This window comes from Ranitomeya variabilis, chromosome 2 (assembly GCF_051348905.1).
Source record: "Ranitomeya variabilis isolate aRanVar5 chromosome 2, aRanVar5.hap1, whole genome shotgun sequence".
NCBI lineage: Eukaryota > Metazoa > Chordata > Amphibia > Anura > Dendrobatidae > Ranitomeya > Ranitomeya variabilis.
This window is the reverse complement of record NC_135233.1, coordinates 646,774,704-646,798,179: the sequence shown is the minus strand read 5'-3', so window position 1 is coordinate 646,798,179 and position 23,476 is coordinate 646,774,704. Positions and strand designations below refer to the sequence as shown.

The 23,476-nt window shown below is 42.7% G+C and overlaps 1 protein-coding gene across 1 annotated transcript in view; it reads right to left on the bottom strand.

The window, feature by feature from the left end:
* Nucleotides 1-2,566: 2,566 nt before the first annotated feature.
* Nucleotides 2,567-23,476, bottom strand: part of SLC22A3 (solute carrier family 22 member 3) — a 570,890-nt gene continuing 549,980 nt past the window's right edge. Inside the window, exon 11 of the mRNA XM_077289157.1 lies at nt 2,567-3,957. Within this exon, the coding sequence (XP_077145272.1) occupies nt 3,879-3,957 (79 nt within the window). The 3' untranslated portion in view covers nt 2,567-3,878. The remainder of the gene's footprint in view (nt 3,958-23,476) is intronic.

Here is a 23,476-nt window from a genome sequence, read left to right as displayed (position 1 = left end):
AAAAATTGAAAAAAAAATCCAAATGTAGGGGAAAAAAAGGTAAAATAATCTGCAGATATTACTTTTTTTTTAAAAAAGGGACATTCCCAATTATTATACAATGGTGTAAATATGCTCAATTATGGAGTAAATTCTCCTTAATCATTATTACTGTCAAAGTGGCACTGCTGTACAGGGAGCTGCTCCGTTCACATACATAGGGCTTTGTTGCACTTCCCTTCACTGCAGATAGATGGCAGTGCTGCTGTGGATGGGAAAAAAAATGCTGCTGCCCCTGTTCTTTTGCAAGGTCCTGACAATCAAACCCCTTTCGATCAGTAAGTAAAATACTATTATGTCTAATGTTGGGGGATCTCCTTTAGGCTGGAGTCACACACAACGTATAAACAATTGGTCTGTTTTACACGGATGGGAATCGCAGAAATGTTCCCTGAACAGTGATCCGTATGTCATCTGTGTGCAGTGCGAGGATGCGATTTTCTCACATGTAAGCATCCGTGTGATATCCGTGTGACATCCGTATGACAAGTATGGCGACATGGTGTGCAAAGCAGTCATCAAAGCAAAAGGTGGCTACTTTGAAGAACCTAGAATATAAGACATATTTTCAGTTGTTTCACACTTTCTTGTTAAGTATATAATTCCACATGTGTTAATTCATAGTTTTGATGCCTTCAGGGTGAATGTACAATTTTCATAGTCATGAAAATACAGAAAAATCTTTAAATGAGAAGGTGTGTCCAAACTTTTGGTCTGTACTGAATGTGTGTCACAGAGTGACAGATGCGTGTATGAGCAGCTGCTAAGAGTGAATATAACGTTTGATGTATGAAAGAGGCCTCATGATTCATGGTATGCTGAAAAAAGAAAAAAAACTTGTGTTTATTGGAAATAATGCGATTCAGTTAAATTACTAGAATATTAAGTATCTACTCAACATATACCATATTTTCCAGCATACAAGACGACTTTTTAACACCTGAAAATCTTCTCAAAAGACGGGGGTCGTTTTATATGCCGGGTACGGCGTGTGCAGGGAGCGGTCCTGGATGGTTCCCAGGGTCTGGAGGAGAGGAGACTCCTTCAGGCCATGGGATCCATGTTCATGTAAAAAAAAAAGAATGAAAATAAAAAATATGGATATACTTACCTTTCGACGGCCCCCGGCTCTCAGCGGTGCAAGCGGCGGCCTCCGTTCCCAAGGATGCATTGCACGAAGGACCGGAGATGACGTCGCGGTCATATATTAAAGCTACATTTTATCTATGGACTTTGTTTTCTTATCAACATTTGAATTTATGGACTTTGATTGACACAAGACACACGGTCTCTACAATATCTACATGCTATCATCTATTTCAAAAGAATTATAATAAAGATTGTTTTAAAAAGAACCAAGCAGAAGACATCAAGATGAAGACCAGATGATTATGATCGGACCTGAGATGCTTCAATTAGATATAGGGAAGTATAATTATATATTTTATATGAACATTGGTCACGGCTTACCATAACATGAATTTACATATCATTATGTTATTGAGTATGTATAACAATATTATTATTATTATTATTATTAACATTAAATTATTTTGCCAAAGAAGAAAGAATATCTTATTATTAATATATTTACTTTGAGGGTTCCAATCAATGTCTGTCACCCTCAAAAGGGGGAATTATCAAATATTAATTATTAATTGAATTATTCTTATTCTCAATTCGGTACTGAGCACATTGCCTTTCGCTGACATTACAAAAGCTATTCCTGTATATAGAGTAAGTTAACACCATATAGAGAGAACACGTGTTCTATGGGACACATATGTAATCACATCTCTTAGGAGGTGGGGGTCTCTCTTTTATTCTCCACGGACTTCAGACTACTCACAGAAGGAATGAACAGCTGGTAGCCATGATGACTTCTACTCCATGACAAAGACAGACGCCATTTACTATTCAGAATCTCAAATGGACAATCTCTTTGTAACTACTTCACCTATTTTATGTTTTGCTGCAATGTGTTTTTTTTTGTGGACAATTCAATAAACCACTATATTTTTTATGAAAAAATCATGAAATTTTTCTTTAAGAGTATCGCATCTGGTAAAGAGTCCTGATTAAATAAATACATATTCGTAAAAAAAAAAGAGAGAGAGAGATTAACGTTTTAGACTGTGCTGCTGTATAAATGAAGATGTTCCAGAGTGGAAAAACAATTTTGCAGTTTTTATTTTGCATCCCTATTATGCCTTAGTGTGCAATGTCTAGACCAACCATACTTCATAAATCCTTTTAATGGGAATTTTAGGTGGCAGTGTAGGGTTTGTGTTGCTCTATCAACATACTGTTGTTTACAAGTGGATTGTATGAGGTACACCACATAACGGGATTCGTAACCCAGATGCGTTTTAAATGGAATAACCTCCCCTGTGTGAACAGACTGGAAGATTTGTGCCTCATGTGTGATACCAAACTTACAAATGACCAGACACGATTCTCATTTGGATTTAATATTTAAAGCAAATAGAAAAATGTGTATTAAATGATTACTTCACACTTACAAACATAAAAGTAACAGGAATATTTATTATATATAATAAATAAAGCATCTATCATGAATTATTACACTGTGAGACAGATCTTGTGTCCTGCTTGATTTTTACCATCAATATAATTTTCTGTATGAATTTCACATCTCCAGGTGTCACCGCCTAGAGATCCAACACACTGGGCCTGATTCATCAAAGCTTCCTGAATTCTGGGGTAAAAGCTTTGAAAAGTCACAAAATGTAGGTGCAACTTGGAGTGGCTCTAAAATGAAGCAACTTTTGATGTTTTCACACCAGTTTCTTCCAGCTCTGCCAAAATTAACAGAGCTGGGGAGGGATGGGGAACAGCGGGCTATGACACCACAGTTTGTCTAATTCATGATGAGCTCTGGCGTTCCCTACTCCAGAACTTCACTCCAGTACCTGATGGGAAAAAGATCTCTGGCACGACGCACAGAGGTGCATGCCACCTGTCAGATGCTCCAGATTCACGAAAATGTGTGTACTGTAACTCTTCATGAATCAGTTCCGTTTGACGCCAGTACGTCCCCTCATCAAGACCAGCATGAACAACCCTGGTCTTGATGAATCGGTGTCCCATTATTTATAAATAAAAGATGCCTGAATGCTGCAAATGACAGACGTCATTTTTTATTTAACAGGATCCCTAAGCTGTATGTTAATGGTGATTATAGTACATAGTGGGATACAGCATAGGTACTGAGTGTATGTTAACAGGGTAACAAAGACAATGGCCCCAATTCATCAAAATGTCAAGAAATCTAGAGCAAAACACTTTGAAAAATTGCTAATTTTTTGCACAACAAGGGGTTGCTTAAAAAAATTGTAGACTTTTGTTGTTTTTACGCCAATTTCTGCCACATCCGTCAAAATGGGTGGAGCAGGGGTGGGACTGGGTATGATGATGCCCACTCATCTAATTTATGATGAGTTGTGGAATACCTTATGCCATGACTATTACTCCAGTTCCCCTCATAGGTTAGACTCTGACGTCAGCACACCAATCTTGATGAATCAGGCCCAATGTGTGCAGTTTCCATTAATATATCAGCAGATTAAATTATATTTAAAACTTAAAATAAGAGTGCAGTATGTGAAAAACACAAATTCTGTTTTTAAAAAAGTTCATATATATTTCAATGTATAAAATAACATTACAATTGTTCACACTAGTTGGTACTGCAGCACAATATTTTTATACTTCCCGCTCTAGACCTAGTAAGCTATACACTTTATGGATACATTTACAAATTTATAAGCATATTTATTTCCACTGGCTTTGTAGCATTTTAAGAAGTGCTTGAAAAGTCATAATCTCAAGCCATCACTTTTTAGATGACTGTCAAGAATAGGTGTCTCCAACTTCTCTTTCTTGTTTCTCATTGACCTAAAATGAAAAGTTTTGATTAATTATTTCTACTGAATAACAATCATCCTAAAACTCATGAAAATAAGAAAATAAAAAATTGATAAATAAACTACAGGCTATATTGTACACTGTGTTCACAATTAGGTAAATTGTATTTTTGATGATTACTTATATTATTAAACAACTACAGCGCTGTTGGTCAGTCCAAAAGGTTAATAAACCTGAATATTTAAGAAGTTAAAAGCGAAGTTTTGTCTTTCGTGGGATAACATCAATGTGTATACTCGAGAACAAGCCGAGTTTTTCAGCACATTTTTTCTGCTAAAAAAGCCCCCCTCGGCTTATACTCAAGTGAGGGTCTCATAAGATGGAGGAGTGGCAGCGGCACAGTAGTTGCAGGCGCCAGCTTCCAGCAGCTGCCGGGCGATCACATGTGCCCGCTGCTTAAGTGTATGAATATTCACTGCCCTCCACTCTCATGGATGAGGAAGGCAGTGAGTATTCTGGCAGCTGTCCTCTGCTTGTTAGCAGCACATTACATCACTGCCATGCACTGCTTACAAGCATAAATCAGTTGCTGGTGGAGCGCCCCCACTGCCGCAGGGCCGCGGGGTACTCGGTACCGGGCCTCTCTGTCTCGGTTCTGGGATTGTCACGGTGGCTAGACCCGGTCCGTGACCCTGCTGAGGGGCGTCCAGTGAAAGTTGAGAATGATGTGGTGTGGTGCAGGTCGCGATGAATAACGAGGACACCAGGTTGCAGTCTCTTTACCTCTTTACTGAAGGCTTCAGGATTCTCAATCCGGAGTACGGTTAACAGGGCTGGCTGAGACCGTCCGGTCCGATGGCACCTCCAGAGTTCCCTTTGCAGGTGGAAATCTGTGCCTACTTTCTAGCGCTTGTGTGTTGTAGTCCTTCCCTGCTGTGCTTACGGGATAGTCCTCACAACTGTTGTGTCTGTTTCTGAAGTTCCCTCACAACTGATTCTGATGTTCTTCTCCGTCCCCCAGATGATATGGCTAGGACGCACCCGTATGACGGGTAGGCCTGGAGTTCTTCCGGGACCCTAGAGTCGCCCCTCTCCAACTATTGCCCCCTATGTCTGCTTAGGTGATTTGGGTGAGACAGCCCGCCTATAACTGACTGTCCTGCCATAGGTTTGAAGTAAGGCCTGGAGCTCAATACTTCCTCGGCGTTTCCGGCCACCGGCTACGCGCCTCAGTAGGATGTTGCCTCGGTCTTACAGCACGACTCCTACTGGTGTTATCTCCTTGTTGCGTTGATCTCGTTTCTCACTCTTCACAATAAACCTCGCTTCTTGTCCTTTCTTGGGGTACCGCCGCAATGAAGTGCAGGCGCGGTCCCGTCACGTTCTTTCTGTTCGCTAGGCCTCTGTCAGGATCCCACCCCTGACAGGGACCCCCCTGAATCTTCCCCTGCAACACCCTCTGCCACAGAATGTTGCCTGGTTCCAACCCAGTCAGCTTTTCTGTCTAACTTCCTATCTAACCCCCAGTTTTACCAGATTGTGAGGAGTGGCCTAATACATAGCACCCTTAGCTCCCCTTGGAGGCCAGACTGTGAAGTGTATTGGTGTCTGTGATACCTGGTCAGGTGAACTCCTTCAGTGCCATCAGACGTACCAACACCCCCCTTAGCGGCGGAGCATCAGTACTGCAACGACCAGGACTCTGGGGCGCTGCACTGGCATCGGAACAAGACACTGCGAGGGAGCGCAGGAAAGTAAGTAGGATGTTTTGGTTTTTATTATGTTTTTGTGATGGGGGCTATGCATACCAGGATAGGGATGAGGAGACCATGCACACCAGGAGGCCATGCCTACCAGGATAGGGATGAGGAGACCATGCACACCAGGATAGGGATGAGGAGACCATGCACACCAGGATAGGGATGAGGATACCATGCACACCAGGATAGGGATGAGGAGACCATGCACACCAGGAGGCCATGCATACCAGGATAGGGATGAGGAGGCCATGCATACCAGGATAGGGATGAGGAGACCATGCACACCAGGATGGGGATGAGGAGGCCGTGCATACCAGGATGGGGATGAGGAGGCCATGCATACCAGGATAGGGATGAGGAGGCCGTGCATACCAGGATGGGGATGAGGAGGCCGTGCATACCAGGATGGGGATGAGGAGGCCATGCATACCAGGATAGGGATGAGGAGACCATGCACACCAGGATAGGGATGAGGAGACCATGCACACCAGGATAGGGATGAGGACGCCGTGCATACCAGGATAGGGATGAGGAGGCCTTGCATACAAGGATAGGTTTGAGGCTATGTGCACACATCAGGAATTCTTGCAGAAATTTCCTGACAAAAATTGGACATTTCTGCCAGGAATCTGCATGCGTTTTTTTTGCATTTTTATGTGTTTTTGCGCGTTTTTTGTGCATTTTTTTCGTGTTTTTTCCCAATGCATTAAATAGCCGGAAAAACGCAAAAAAACCCACAAAATTAATAAACATGCTGCTTTTTTTACCGCGATGCGTTTTTTTTGCGGAAAAAAAACGCATCATGTGCACAAAAATTGCAGAGTGCATTCTATATGATAGGATGCATATGTATGCGTTTTTATCTCGAAAAAACACGAAAAAAAACGTGAAAAACCTGAACGTGTGCACATACCCTGAGGGTACCATGCACACCAGGATAGGGATGAGGAGACCATGCATACCAGGATGAGGATGAGAAGGCTATGCACATCCGGATAGGGATGAAGTGGTCACGCATACCAGGATAGGTTTGAGAAGCCTTGCATACAAGGATGGGGATGAGGAGACGATGCATACCAGGATAGGGAAGAGGAGGTCATGCATACCAGGATGGGGATGAAGAGGCCATGTATACCAGGATAGGGATGATGGGGGCATGCATACCAGGATAGGGATGAGGTGTCCATACACACCAGGATAGGGATGAAGGGGGCATGCATACTAAGATAAGGATGAAGAGTCATGCATACCAGGATAGGGATAATGAGACCATGCATAACAGGATAGGGATGAGGTGGTCATGCACACCAGGATAGGGATGAAGAGGCCATGTATACAAGGATAGGGATGAGGGAGCCATGCATACCAAAACCAGGACAGGGATGAGAAGCCATGCATACCATAAGATAGGATGCATATATGATAGGATGCATATGTATGCGTTTTTAATGCGTTTTTATAGCGTTTTTATCTCGAAAAAACGCAAAAAAACCTGAACGTGTGCACATACCCTGAGGGTGCCATGCACACCAGGATAGGGATGAGGAGACCATGCATACCAGGACAGGGATGAGGAGGCTATGCACATCAGGATAGGGATGAAGTGGTCACGCATACCAGGTAGGTTTGAGAAGCCTTGCATACAAGGATGGGGATGAGGAGACAATGCATACCAGGATAGGGAAGAGGAGGCCATGCATACCAGGATGGGGATGAAGAGGCCATGTATACCAGGATAGGGATGAGGGGGGCATGCATACCAGGATAGGGATGAGGAGGCCATACACACTAAAATTAGGTGCATAGGCTTATATTTGTGTTGGCTTATCTATGGTAAATCTTTCCATCTCAGTTATTTATTTTCATCTGTTAAAATGAGAATAATAACCATTGTAATAGAGACCAATATAGCCGCACTTTTCAATAGCAGTCATTAACCTTCCATCTATGGAGTCTGTCAATTTCTTAATCTGTTGACTATCAACTTTTTGGCAACACCAACCACATCCTCCTGACATTGTTCAGAGAGGTATACTGTTTTCGTTCACTTTAAATCTCGATTAAAAGGAGGGTGCACAAGATCTCAATAGGGTTTAGGTAATTTGCGGAAAGAGCCATGTTATTATTGTTTCATCTTTAATACCTTTACAGGTTAGCCAAGGAGTGGAAGACTTCTGTGCATGCAATGGAGCTTTGTCCTGTATAAAAATCATGGTTTTCTTGACAGATGCAGATTTTTCCTGTACCACTGCTTGAAGAATGTGTCTTCTAAAAATTGGTTTAGGAGTTGATTTTAACGTGACATTTTATCATTCATTTAATTTTTACATTGTGTTCGTTGCCATTTTTCTGTACCCTATTCTTGATTTACTAAATTTATTGTAATGGTTGCTGTGTTTAGTAAAATAACAACAATATTGTTGGTAGAAAAATGTATTCCTCTTAGGGATATATTAATTTTGGCATATATACAATTCTAGTAAATGTTATGTAACAGAGGAAAAGCTTTTTGTTACTAGCTTCATGAGCGACTTGCCTGGATTAATTCATTTGACTTAATTAGCTTGGCATACCATTGAGCATTTCCTAAACTCTGATATTGTTTTAGTTATTACTAGCTTTTTATTGTTTTTGACACTTACCAATAGAGATTGAATTTTAAAAAAAAGCAAATGTGCTGCCGCTAAGTATATTGGGGGCTCCAGACTTTAACTTGACTGGAGTTGTGGGAAAAAAAATCAAAACTGTCATGTTGGATGTTAACTTGAACAATATTTTGCTCTTACAGGAGAAAACTCTCTTTGAGATCAGTTTGACAATGGCCTCTCTTATGGCATCTCATTGCATAAATTGGGGTGCGTTGTACTGCAGAATAAGCCAAGGTACCAAACACAGCCACTCATTGTCCAGATTGTCTCTGTGGCTTAGGAAAATGAGTCCTAAAGGGAAATTAGAAAATGGCCTATTCTTTAGACATTTTACTTAAATGTATTTTTTAATATGCAAATACCCTCTTGAAAGATATTACAGTAGCCTGCTCTCTGATGCCTCAGCAGTGTAGGAAATAGTGCAGTTTTTTTTTTACTGAGACGTGAATTGAATCTCAAAATGTTTGAATTTGTGTGAACTCGATTCTACATGGATTGATCCGCTCATCTCTACTAATCACAAATGTTTTGTGAAAGTAGGCTTGCACAAATCCTTTGATCTTGTCATGAAATCCCACACAGACTCAATAATGCCGAGATTAGGGCTCCGTAGGGCCCATATTATGTTAGCTATAAAACAGTATGTAATTCAGAAGCGTAGCTAGAGTTTTGGTTCTGGGCGAGGGCAAAACTTCTGAGTCGGTCCCTAACCAAGTAACATTAAAACTATCGTGGCAATCCCTAAGGCTGGAGTGACACACATTGTATAAAAATACCGTCCGTTTATTACGGACCAAATATGCAGAAATGTTCCCTGAACAGTGATCCATATGTCATCCGTTGGCAAGGTGTGGCTGCGTATTTTGTGCATGTAAACCTCCGTATGGCATCCGTACGGCGAGATTTTCTCACCGGTTTGCAAAATGGACATATAATGGATCCATGGGCTCAAATATTCGTGAAATCATATATACACTCTCTTTCTCTCTCTCTCTCTCTATACATATATATGTCAGTGAGACACACACACATATATATATATATATATATATATATATATATATATATATACAGTCATGAAAAAGTTTGGGCACCCCTATTAATCTTAAGCTTAATGTTTTATAAAAATGGTTTATTTTGCAACAGCTATTTCAGTTTCATATATCTAATAACTGTTGGACACAGTAATGTTTCTGCCTAATGTTAAGGCCAGAAGTGGCAGGCCAAGAAAAACATCAGAAAGGCAGAGAGGAAGAATAGTGAGATCAGTCAAGGACAATCCTCAGACCATCTCCAGAGAGCTACAGCATCAACTTGCTGCAGATGGTGTCACTGTGCATCGGTCAACTATACAACGCACTGTGTTTTTTTGCCGCCATGCATAAAGCCTTTTTGTATTACCAAACAACTCAATCTTGGTTTCATGAGTCCACAGGACCTTCTTCCAAAAAGAAATTGGCTTCTCCAAATGTCCTTTTGCATAGCTCAGCCGACTCTGTTTGTAGCGTGCTTGCAGAAACGGCTTCTTTCGCATCACTCTCCCATACAGCTTCTCCTTGTGCAAAGTGTGTTGTATAGTTGACCGATGCACAATGACACCATCTGCAGCAAGTTGATGCTGCAGATCTCTGGAGGTGGCCTGAGGATTGTCCTTGACTGATCTCACCATTCTTCTTCTCTGCCTTTCTGATGTTTTTCTTGGCCTGCCACTTCTGGCCTTAACAAGAACTGTACCTGTGTTCTTCCATTTCCTTACTATGTTCCTCACAGTGGAAATTGACAGGTTAAATCTCTGAGACAGCTTTTTGTATCCTTCCCCTGAACAACTATGTTGAATAATCTTTGTTTTCAGATCATTTGACAGTTGTTTTGAGGAGCCCATGATGCCACTCTTCGGAGGAGATTCAAACAGGAGAACAACTTGCAAGTGGCCACTTTAAGTAGCTTTTCTCATGATTGCATACACCTAGCTATGAAGTTCAAAGCTCAATGAGGTTACAAAACCAAAAAAAGTGCTTTAGTAAGTCAGTAAAAAGTAGGTAGGAGTATTTAAAACAAGAAAATGATAAGGGTGCCCATACTTATGCACCTGTCAAATTTTGTTTGAATGCAGATTGCACATTTTCTGTTAGTACAATAAACCTCATTTCAAGGCAGAAACATTACTGTGTCCAACAGTTATTAGATATATGAAACTGAAATAGCTGTTGCAAAAAAAACATTTTTATAAAACATTAAGCTTAAGATTAATAGGGGTGCCCAAACTTTTTCATATGACTGTACTTAATACAGAGCTACATAGCAGAAAAGCCGGTAATTCGATTGCCGGCTTTTGCTATGTCCTTACCAAACCCGACAGGATATAAGACATGATTTACATACAGTAAACCATTTCATAGCCCGTATTTTTTACATATTCCTCACTAATAATGCTAGTAGTGTGTGTGCGCAAAATTTGGGAGCTCTAGGTGTTAAAATAAAGGGTTAAATCACAGAAAAAACTGGCGTGAGCTCCCGCGCCAGAATGGGAAAGACAGTGACTGAGGGCACATATTAATAGCCTAGAGAGGGACCATGGTTATTGCCCCCCCTGGCTAAAAACATCTGCCCCCAGCCACCCCAGAAAAGGCACATCTTACAGATGTGCCTATTCTGGCACTTAGCCACTCTCTTCTCACTCCCGAGTAGCGGTGGGATATTAAGCCAGGTTAATAATGGAGAGATGTCAATAAGACACCTATCCATTATTAATCCAATAGTAATAAAGGGTTAAATAAACACACACACATTATGAATAAAGTATTTTAATTAAATAAATACACATGGGTTTTAATATCTTTATTGTACTCTCAATCCAACTGACGACCCTCGATCTTCTGAAAAAAATTGAAAAAAAAAACAAAACACCAATATCCCATACCTGTCCGCCATAGTCATGTCCCACGATGTGAATCCATCTAAAGGGGTTAAATAATTTTACAACAAGGAGCCTGCTAATGCAGCTGCCCCTGGCTGTAAAAACTGGGGAATGAATGGAATGCAGCTTCGGTGACTTGCGGTGCTGCGCCCCCTGGTGGCATAAACTCATATGAACTTTAGCGTGGGAATTTTTCTCAATATTTCTCACGCTAGAGTTCATATGAGTTTATGTACAGTACAGACCAAAAGTTTGAACACACCCTCTCATTTAAAGATTTTTCTGTATTTTCATGACTATGAAAATTGTACATTCACACTGAAGGCATCAAAACTATGAATTAACACATGTGGAATTATATACTTAACAAAAAAGTGTGAAACAACTATAATTATGTCTTATATTCTAGGTTCTTCAAAGTAGCCACCTTTTGCTTTGATGACTGCTTTGCACACTCTTGGCATTCTCTTGATGAGCTTCAAGAGGTAGTCACCGGGACTGGTCTTCCAACAATCTTGAAGGAGTTCCCAGAGATGCTTAGCACTTGTTGGCCCTTTTGCCTTCACTCTGCGGTCCAGCTCACCCCAAACCATCTTGATTGGGTTCAGGTCTGGTGACTGTGGAGGCCAGGTCATCTGGCGTAGCACCCCATCACTCTCCTTCTTGGTCAAATAGCCCTTACACAGCCTGGAGGTGTGTTTGGGGTCATTGTCCTGTTGAAAAATAAATGATGATCCAACTAAACGCAAACCGAATGGAATAGCATGCTGCTGCAAGATGCTGTGGTAGCCATGCTGGTTCAGTATGCCTTCAATTTTGAATAAATCCCCAACAGTGTCACCAGCAAAGCACCCCCACACCATCACACCTCCTCCTCCATGCTTCACAGTGGGAACCAGGCATGTAGAGTCCATCCGTTCACCTTTTCTGCGTCGCACAAAGTCACTGTGGTTGGAACCAAAGATCTCAAATTTGGACTCATCAGACCAAAGCACAGATTTCCACTGGTCTAATGTCCATTCCTTGTGTTCTTTAGCCCAAACAAGTCTCTTCTGCTTGTTGCCTGTCGTTAGCAGTGGTTTCTTAGCAGCTATTTTACCATGAAGGCCTGCTGCGCAAAGTCTCCTCTTAACAGGTGTTGTAGAGATGTGTCTGCTGCTAGAACTCTGTGTGGCATTGACCTGGTCTCTAATCTGAGCTGCTGTTAACCTGCGATTTCTGAGGCTGGTGACTTGGATAAACTTATCCTCAGAAGCAGAGGTGACTCTTGGTCTTCCTTTCCTGGGGCGGTCCTCATGTGAGCCAGTTTCTTTGTAGCGCTTGATGATTTTTGCCACTGCACTTGGGGACACTTTCAAAGTTTGCCCAATTTTTCGGACTGACTGACCTTCATTTCTTACAGTAATGTTGGCCACTCATTTTTCTTTACTTAGCTGCTTTTTTCTTGCCATAATACAAATTATAACAGTCTATTCAGTAGGACTATCAGCTGTGTATCCATCAGACTTCAGCAAAACACAACTGATGGTCCCAACCCCATTTATAAGGCAAGAAATCCCACTTATTAAACCTGACAGGGCACACCTGTGAAGTGAAAACCATTCCCGGTGACTACCTCTTGAAGCTCATCAAGAGAATGCCAAGAGTGTGAAAAGCAGTCATCAAAGCAAAAGGTGGCTACTTTGAAAAACCTGGAATATAAGACATAATTTCAGTTGTTTCACACTTTGTTGTTAAGTATATAATTCCACACGTGTTAATTCATAGTTTTGATGCCTTTAGTGTGAATGTACAATTTTCATAGTCATGAAAATGCAGATAAACCTTTAAATGAGGTGTGTCCAAACTTTTGGTCTGTATATATATATATATATATATATATATATACCTATTCTATGTGTAGACATTTATTTTAGATATTCTATTCTAACCTGTCAGTGTGATTTTACTGTACACCGCACTAAATTACCGGCCTTTCTATAGAACACCGGTGCGTGTTTCTCGCAAGTCACATGCATGGTCCGTGTGTAGTCCATATTTTTCTCGCCCCCATAGACTTTCATTGGCGGATTTTTTGCACAATACGCTGACAAACGCAGCATGCTGCGATTTTCTCAGCCCGTAAAATACAGCAGAGAAATATACGGCTGATGGAAGCTGCCCCATAGAGAAACATTGGTCCGTGTGCAATGCGTTGGTCCGTATTTCTCTCTAGTGTGACCCCGGCCAAATAGTGGATATAGCCGAACCTCAGCAGACGACCCCGCTGTTACTAATAAAAATCTCAATACAAACAACAACACTGATATTATCACCATATAGTGACCACATAGTGGTAGATACCAGTCCTGCAGAACATGTAAGATTACATGTACAACTTACCTGGAGCAGCCAGTGCCAGGCAGCAGCTGCCAAGGCAAACAGGATCATGGGGTGCATTAAAAGAGGTCTGGATACACATGATGAGAGCATTATACTGCCTCTGTACAAATCCCTAGTTAGACCGCACATGGAGTACTGTGTCCAGTTTTGGGCACCGGTGCTCAGGAAGGATATAATGGAACTAGAGAGAGTACAAAGGAGGGCAACAAAGTTAATAAAGGGGATGGGAGAACTACAATACCCAGATAGATTAGCGAAATTAGGATTATTTAGTCTAGAAAAAAGACGACTGAGGGGCGATCTAATAACCATGTATAAGTATATAAGGGGACAATACAAATATCTCGCTGAGGATCTGTTTATACCAAGGAAGGTGACGGGCACAAGGGGGCATTCTTTGCGTTTGGAGGAGAGAAGGTTTTTCCACCAACATAGAAGAGGATTCTTTACTGTTAGGGCAGTGAGAATCTGGAATTGCTTGCCTGAGGAGGTGGTGATGGCGAACTCAGTCGAGGGGTTCAAGAGAGGCCTGGATGTCTTCCTGGAGCAGAACAATATTGTATCATACAATAATTAGGTTCTGTAGAAGGAAGTAGATCTGGGGATTTATTATGATGGAATATAGGAATATAGGCTGAACTGGATGGACAAATGTCTTTTTTCGGCCTTAATAACTATGTTACTATGTTACTATGTTATACAGTGGGTACAGAAAGTATTCAGACCCCTTTAAATTTTTCACTTTTTGTTTCGTTGCAGTGATTTGGTATATTCAAAAAAATTTGTTTTTCTCATTAATGTACACTCTACACCCCATCTTGACTGAAAATAAAACAGAAATGTAGAATTTTTTGCAAATTTATTAAAAAAGAAAAAAATTATTAAAAAAGAAAAAACTGAAATATCACATGATCATAAGTATTCAGACCCTTTGCTCGGACCATCATATTTACATCACATGCTGTCCATTTCCTTGTGATCCTCCTTGAGATGATTCTACTCCTTTATTGTAGTTCAGATGTGTTAAATTAAACTGATAGGACTTGATTTGTAAAGGCACACACCTGTCTATATAAAACCTCACAGCTCAGAGGGCATGTCAGACCAAATGAGAATCATGAGGTAAAAGGAACTGGACAAGGAGCTCAGAGACAGAATTGTGGCAAGGCACAGATCTGGCCAAGGTTACAAAAGAATTTCTGCAGTACTCAAGGTTCCTAAGAGCACAGTGGCCTCCATAATCCTTAAATGAAAGAAGTTTGGCACCACCAGAAGTCTTCCTAGACTTGGCTGTCCAGCCAACAGAGCAATTGTGGGAGAAGAGCCTTGGTGAGAGGGGTAGAGATGCAGTAGGGATGATGGGAGAAAGTTTCACAAAAGTCAACTATCACTGCAGCCCTCCATCAGTCGGGCCTTTATGGCAGAGTGGCCCAACGAAAGCCCACATAGAGTTTGCTAAAAAACACATGAAGGACTCCCAGACTATGAGAAATAAGATTCTCTGGTCTGATAAGATGAATATAGATCTTTTTGGTGATAATTCTTAGCGGTATGTGTGGAGAAAACCAGGCACTGCTCATCACCTGCCCAATACAACCCCAATAGTGAAACATGGTGGTGACAGCATCATGTTATGGGGGCATTTTCCAGCTGCAGGGACAGGACGACTGGTTGCAAATGAAGGAAACATGAATGCGGCCAATTACAGAGCTATCCTGGATGAAAACATCTTCCAGAGTGCTCTGGACCTCAGACCTGGCTGAAGGTTAACCTTCCAACAAGACAATGACCCTAAGCACACAGCTAAAATAACAAAGGAGTGGCTTCAGAACAACTCTGTGACCATTCTTGACTGACCCAGCCAGAGCCCTTACCTAAACCCAATTGAGCATCTCTGGAGAGACCTGAAAATGGCTGACCACCAACGTTCACCATCCAACCTGACGGAACTGGAGAGGATCTGCAAGGTAGAATGGCAGAGGATGCCCAAATTCAGGTGTGAAAAACTTGTTCCATCATTCCCAAGAAAACTCATGGCTGTACTAGCTCAAAAGGGTGCTTCTACTCAATACCGAGCAAAGGGTCTGAATACTTATGACCATGTGATATTTCAGTTTTTCTTTTTTAATAAATTTGCAAAAATTTCTACATTTCTGCTGTTTTTCGTCAAGATGGGGTGCAGAGTGTACATTAATGAGAAAAAAGTGAACTTTTTTTAATTTACCAAATGGCTGTAATGAAGCAAAGAGTGAAAAATTTAAAGGGGTCTGAATACTTTCCGTACCCACTGTATATTAGATAACCTACAGCTGACGTTCTTTCTGAGAGTCATTAACTTTTCTAGTCTTTTCCATCTGGCCCAGACCGACATGACAACTTCTGAAGCCAGGACTTACAACAAAAACACATCTGACTTCTCACATTTCAGGCACCGTCCCCATCTATCCGCAACCTGCAAAATCTCCTCATCTTGCTGATAACCCCAATACTGAGCCACTGCTGCAGTATGTGTTTCTATTACTGCACCTACTGTGAGGTGCTGTGTGTCATCTAAATGGTAATACAAACCTCTAGAATATATTAAAGCCCTGTGCAAGTGCGCTAGAAAACAGTGTACACATTTTGCCCCTTAGAAAGTAATAATGCCTTCTGTGAACCCCTTTGACAGTCACAATAACCAGAGTGCCCCTATAACAATAAGTGCCCACTTAACATTTAGTAATTTTCTGAGTCCCCCCATTCAGGTTCCCTCTACACTGCATGATTCTCCCCTATACACAGTACAATGCCCCCACACAGTACACTGATCCCTTAGTATCCCCAACACTGTATGATGGCCCCCTCACTGTAATCTCCAGCACTGTATTATGGCCCCCAAATTGCCTCCATATAGTATAATGCATCCCATAGTCCTCCATATAGTATAATTCACCCATCATAGGCCTCTATGTAACTCTCGATCGATGGCACGAGTGAGGATTGTGGCCCCACCGCACCACAAACCAGACTTATCCTGGAGAGGAGTGACTAAGCAGCTACCTTGGTGTTCACTGGAGCCTCTGGTGGTGAGGTCATGCTTGTGCGGCAGGTAGCTTCCAGGTACCACTCCAGGGCGGCGTCTGGCAGTAGCAGCTGACCCCTAAGGGGAGAGGACACTGCAACGACAGGTGCTGGCAAGCAGGACTGCCACTAGGAATTTCGGGGCCCCATACTGGCAAAATTTTCAGGCCCCCTCGAGACACTGCCCAGGCTCAACCTCAGCTCCACCTCCACCCTTCGAACCATGTATCGTCCCACCGCCCACTCTTGGAAAACCTCAACTTCTTTACCACATTCTCAATTAATCAGATATTAACAGTTCCCATCAAACCACATTCATAACCAGCAGCTTTTGTTCTGGCCAAAAGAATTTTTAAGCCACCACCATGACACGGTAGACTCTATTGGTCGAGCCCTACTCTACTCTAGCCTATTAAATATAAATATATTTGTATGTATTTTTTTTAAGGGAATGAGTCACATACATTTTTTTTAAAAATGACCATTAATACAACATAGAAGGGACAAATACCATCACACCATGACCAGACCACATATTGCCACGACATCGTGACCAAATAATACCACTTACAAGGAATAAATACCACCACACCATGACCAGATCACATATTACCACCACCATACAGTACACTAAAATACTGAGCGTTAATACAGTAAATACAAAACACAATACTAAGTGACATCATACACAGGAACTCTGTATAAAGTGCAAGTGTAAAGGTAATACAGAGATCACCGGTGACATTATGCACAGGAGCTCTGTATATAGTTCACAGGTAATACAGGGATCACTAGTGACATTATACACAGGAGCTCTGTATATAGTGTATAGTTTACAGGTAATACAATGATTATCAGTGACATTATACACAAGAGCTCTGTATATAGTGTCCATGTACAGGTAATACAGTGATCACCAGTAACATTATACACAGGACCTCTGTATACAATGACAGTGTACAGATAATATAGTGATCACTGGTGACATTATACACAGGAGCTCTGTACATAGTATACATATAGTGTCCATCTACAGGTAACACACTGACTCACCAGCTGAAGTCCTTCATCTTTGCTTTTCATTTTCATGCAGCGCAGACTGCCATCACTTCTTCCAGCCAGAACTCGTCTCTGCATAAAATAACACATAGTTACCTAGAGCACGGCTTCCAGAGCACATTCCCTACTTTTTCCCTTTCTTCTACACCACACATTTGAATACAGATGTGCACCCATTATATTTACATTCCCCTTCTGCCTCAATTCATTGTCATGTCTTCTCTCTCTCCCACCCTCTATTCATTATCAACAGCTCTCCCCACATTCAATACATAATTTACTCCCTCACCCTCAAAATTCATCATTATTTGCTTTCCCCCAGATCATCATTTGCTCTCCCCACCCTCCACCTTCAATTCAATTGCTGTCCCCCATCCCTCACTCTCAATTCATCATTTGCAGTGTACTGACCACTCCCCCCACTTCATCATGTGAAGTCGCCTTCCCCTCACTTCATCATGTGCAGTCCCCTTACCCCACTTCATCATGTGCAGTCCCCTTTAACCCCCATTTCATTATGTGCAGTTCCCCTTACCCCACACTTCATGTGCAGTCCCCATTACGCCCCACTTCATCATGTGGAGTCCCCTTTACCCCCCACTTCATTATTTGCAATCCTCCTTCCCCCTCAGTTCATTATTTGCAATCCCCCTTCCCCCACTTCATCATGTGTAGTCACTCTCACCCCCCACTTCATCATTTGCAGTTCCGCCTTCCCCCTTACCCATTTAATTCATTTTGGAAAGAAAACAAAAACTTTTTATGCTTACCTCACACACGTTCCCCAGCAGTGCAGCTCTGCTTCCAGCATCCGGTACATGTCAGCGCATACGCAATGATGTCATTGCGTACACGCCGTCCCCTGACACGAAGTACACAGAAGACGGGGGGAGTGGGACTGTGTAGCCATCAAGGTAAGATTGCAGTGCACAGCTCCAAGAAAGCTCCCGGGCTCCAGCCCTGATGTGTGCGCCACAGCGCGCACCACTTTAATGCACAATGGGGCCTGTTGAGCAGAAACACAAACGGGGCCCCAGACCTGCGGGCCCCTCTGTGCTCTTCTGCTCACCGGGCCCCATACAGCAGTAAGGGCAGTAATGCCTTGATGGTGGCCCTGCGGGCAAGTACTATAGATATTCTGTCTGGCTCAGCTGATGTATAGTCAGGCCAGTACTGGCGAGCATGGGTGATGTACAGACGGGCACGGTTGACACTCTGGCAGGCAGGCGGGCATGGCTGACACTCTGGCAGGCAGGTGGGTGGGCACAGTTCAAACTGGAGGGACAGGAACAGTTTCAAGAAGGACTGGGACACAGGCAGGTACAAGTGGGATACAGGGACAGGTAGGACCCAGTACAGATTGGACAGACAAGGAGCCACAGGTACAGAACAGATGCAGAGCTGCAGGTGTGAAACAGGTGCAGAGCCGCAGGAGCGGAACAGATGCAGAGCTGCAGGTGTGGAACTGATGACAGGACCAGATTCAGGCAAGTACTTACAATGAAGTAGCAAGTGTACACAAAGATCACTAACATTTTGCAGAGACAACAGAATAGAGATAGGTGCTGGTTCAGATATTGCAGTTTTTTTTAGTTAAGTGTCAGTACAGACACTGCAGGTCTTTAGCGATAGAAGCTGGTTCAGACACTGCAAGATTAGGTAATAGAGACAGGGACAAACACAACAGGTAGGGAAGGATCAATGCTTGGATATAAACAGGTACAGGGATAGGTCCTAATTCTTAATAGGACAGGTATAGGTTCAGGATACAGGATTCAGGCCTGGGTATACAGCCCCCAGGGTGACAGAAATTAGAACAGGAACAGTACAGGACCTGGCAACTCAGTAGTTGAACACAGACTGAAAGAGAATGTTGCTCAGGCATCTTTCCATTGGTGGAGATTAGTGATGAGCGAGTATGGTCGATGGTTTCTCCGAGCATGCTCGGGTGGTCTTCGAATACAGGTAGTCTCCTGTTTGTTAGGCATGTATTCAAGCTGTCTAGCAGCCGCAAGTCATGCAGCTGTGTCGAGTTGTCGACATAAACTAAATCTCCGAGCATGCCGAAATACTCAGAGACCACCAGAGTATGCTCGGAGAAACTCGAGTAATGAACATACTCGCTCATCACTAGTGGAGATGCCTTAAGTACCAGGTGCCTCTTGGCAACAGGCTGGGGACACATTAGGGATGCACACACTGTCTCTTTAATCAGGAAGAGTAGGAGCCGCCGCTCTAAGCATATAGCCAGGACATATGCGCACAGCAAGCAGAGGACATATGGTTTACAGCATACAGAAAGCAGAGGGCAGAACTCAGTGCATGACCAGAAGTGCTGAGTAAGTCGGTGTATCTGCCTATTGCGGGATGGGAAGCCAAACAGTGATGCCGGCAGGGATGTTGCACTCTATATAGTATAACGCACTGCACATAAGCCTCCATATGGTATAATGCATCCCATGGTCCTCCATGCAGTATAATGCACTCCCCATAGGCCTCCATATAGCATAATGCACTCTCCATAGACCTTAATATAGTTCGATGCACTCCCCATAGGTCTCTATATAGTATAATGCACTCCCCATAGGCCTACAAACATATAATGCACTCCCCAAGGCCTCCATACAGCATAATGCACTCCCCATAGGCCACCATATAGTATAATGCGCACACCATAGGTCTCCATATAGTATAATGCACTCCACATAAGCCTCCATTTAGTATAATGCACTCCCCTTAGGCCTCTATAAAGTATCATGCACTTCCCATAGGCTTCCATACAGTAAATGTGCTCCCCATAGGCCTCCATATAGTGTAATGCACTCATAGTAGACCTCCATATCGTATAATGCACTCCCTATAGGCCTCTAGCTAGTAAAATGTACTATCCATAGGACTCTATATAGTACAATTCACTCTCCAAAGGTCCCTATATAGTATAATGCACTCCTCATAGGCCTCCATACAGTATAATGCACTCCCCATAAAAAATACAATACGCACCGCTTCTCCTCTCAGCACAGAGGGCGCCAAGTACTGACATAATCGTGACCGCTGTCAGTGTCTGTGCCATTGACTTCAGAAGCAAAGGGAGAATGATGGGAGAGGGGCTCTCAGTCTTATCATTTCTTTCAACTGTATCATCATCCATCAAGTCTCCCTGCTCTGTCACAGAGTGTAACTGTATGGGTGTGCTGCGCACGCTGATACTGTTACAATAGAGTAGCTCCTGGTGGGCCCCTCAGAGCGTGGTCTCCGTGGCAACACCCTTTCCCCCCCCCCCCCTGGTAGCTATGCTACTGATATATATATATACTGTATATAAATAATAAATTATATAAAACAGATACAGGTGTCTATACAGTAAGTAATCAGCCCACAAAGAATGAAAGATAATCACTAGTGATGGAAGTAAATATTCGATGGTAAAACAAAGGCTCACCCTCCAAATGGTGGTGAGTATTTTATATGATTGATATTTTGTATATACTGTTTTATATTTAACATAATACAGTGTGTTCTATCTTCATTACCCTGGGGTTCCAATGGTAGCTCACCCACCAATTGTACATCTGGAATTATTGACATTTTACTGTTTTTAGTATTTATATTCTAATAAAATTTTTAAAAATTATTATTTGAATCTTTATACTTTGCACTGGCACACATTTTTTGGCTAATATTTGTTGAATTTGCCTCTGATGGCGATACTAATATTCATTATTCTGTACGTTTACGAATTTCAGGTTTTCATTCTTTTAGAACAGTGTTTCTCAACTCCGGCCTTCAAGACCCACCAACAGGTCAAGTTTTCAGGATCTCTTAGTATTTCACAGATGATAATTTCATCACCTGCTTCAGCATTAACTCCATCACCTATGGAAATCCTGAAAACTTGGCCTGTTGGTGGGTCTTGAGGACTGGAGTTGAGAAACACTGTTTTCGAATAAATTTGAAGCCAATCAGACATCCTCTTTATGGTATTGCATTTTAGATAAGTATCTGCCTATATTTCTCAGTATTGAGGACATCAAGAAGTGGCATTGTAGAGGATTGTAGACACAGTGGGTGGACCAAGAAAACTTAACACAGCAGATGAAAGACACATCAAGCATACATTCCCTAAAAATCAAAAGATGTCCCTTAGTGCCAGCAGCTCAGAACTGGCAGCAACACCCTGCTACACCTATCTACTGTTTGAAAAAGTCTTCAACTTCGAGAATTCCATTCATACAAAGACTTCAGCTCAAAACTATACCTTCGACGTGGAAACAAGCCCAAGCGACTCAACAGTCTGCAAAAATATATCAACTGGCGTGCAGGAAAATGGCAGTTTGTTTGCCAAAGGTTTGTTTGGAGGCAACATTGAAGTACACATGTGGGGTTGAATGCAAACATCCCCGTAGCAAAGCATCCCCAAGATAAGCATCGAGATAAAGCAGTTATTCCATGGCAAAGAACTAACATCCATCTTCTCTCTTCACACAGGTACTTCTGACCTCTGATTGCTGTCTCATCTCCTGCAATATATTCTAATGGTACAACTTCCCACCTCTGATTGCTGTCTCATCTCCTGCAATATATTCTAATGGTACAACTTCCCACCTCTGATTGCTGTCTCATCTCCTGCAACATATTCTAATGGTACAACTTCCCACCTCTGATGTTAGGGGTCGAGTTCCCGTCTCTGCACAGGGGGAATCTCAGGCCATGTCCGCTGCGGTCTCCCATTCTTCTCCTGCCGCAGTGGAGCCTGCTCAGCGGAGACGTTGGTCCCAGCGTCTTGCTCAGTCCCACTCTGTACAAAGAGTTACTGCTGCTTTTCCTGCTTCTGCCATTGAAGTCAGTGCTGGGCAGCGGCGAGCAGATGCTTCTGGGACTAAGTCCTGCTTTTCTCGTTCTGAGCATGCCCTGAGTAAGATCTCTCAGTGGGGATCGAGGGTCACATGGTCAGATACTGTAGCTAAGTCCATTGGTCCTTTCAGGAAGGTCCTGTAGGTGCTAGGACTAAGTCCTGCTCTGCACACACTGAGCATGCCCAGGGCAAGATCTCTCAGTGGAGATCTAGGGTCACATGCTCAGGTTTGGCAGTCTCTCATTGGTCCTTCTAGGAAGGTCTTTTACTTGCTGCAGCTATATAAGGCTCGCATGGCCGCACGGCCATGCGCTAGTATCAAATCTGTTATGTGCATGCGCCAGTGTGGTCACATTTATGTGTGTTCAGGGACTCGGCTGAAATAAGCCCCTAGAATGCCGGCACCTCCGGCGAGGAGATTGTGTGCGTGGATTTAGGGCCCCGGCTGAAATAAGCCCCTAGAATACCGGATCCTCCAGTGAGGAGATTGTATGTTTGCGTGACCACAGACTGCCTTCAGCTCGGCAGTTAGCTGTGAACTCCTGTGGGGTTAACAGGGCACAGGGTCTTGTTTCCGTGCGACTGTGAAGTAACAGAGTTCGCTTAAACCGCCATATAGTGCCGTCATTTGCTAGCAGCAGGTTCCTCCTGCACGGTGGACCCCGGGCTGCGAACGCACCAATAAAAACATCTATATTTAATCAGTGCGTTCCGCTAGCCCTAACATCAGATTGCTGTCTCATCTCCTGCAATATTCTAATGGTATAACCTACCACCTCTGATTGCTGTCTCATCTCCTGCAATATATTCTAATGGTACAACTTACCACCTCTGATTGCTGTTTCATCTCCTGCAATATATTCTAATG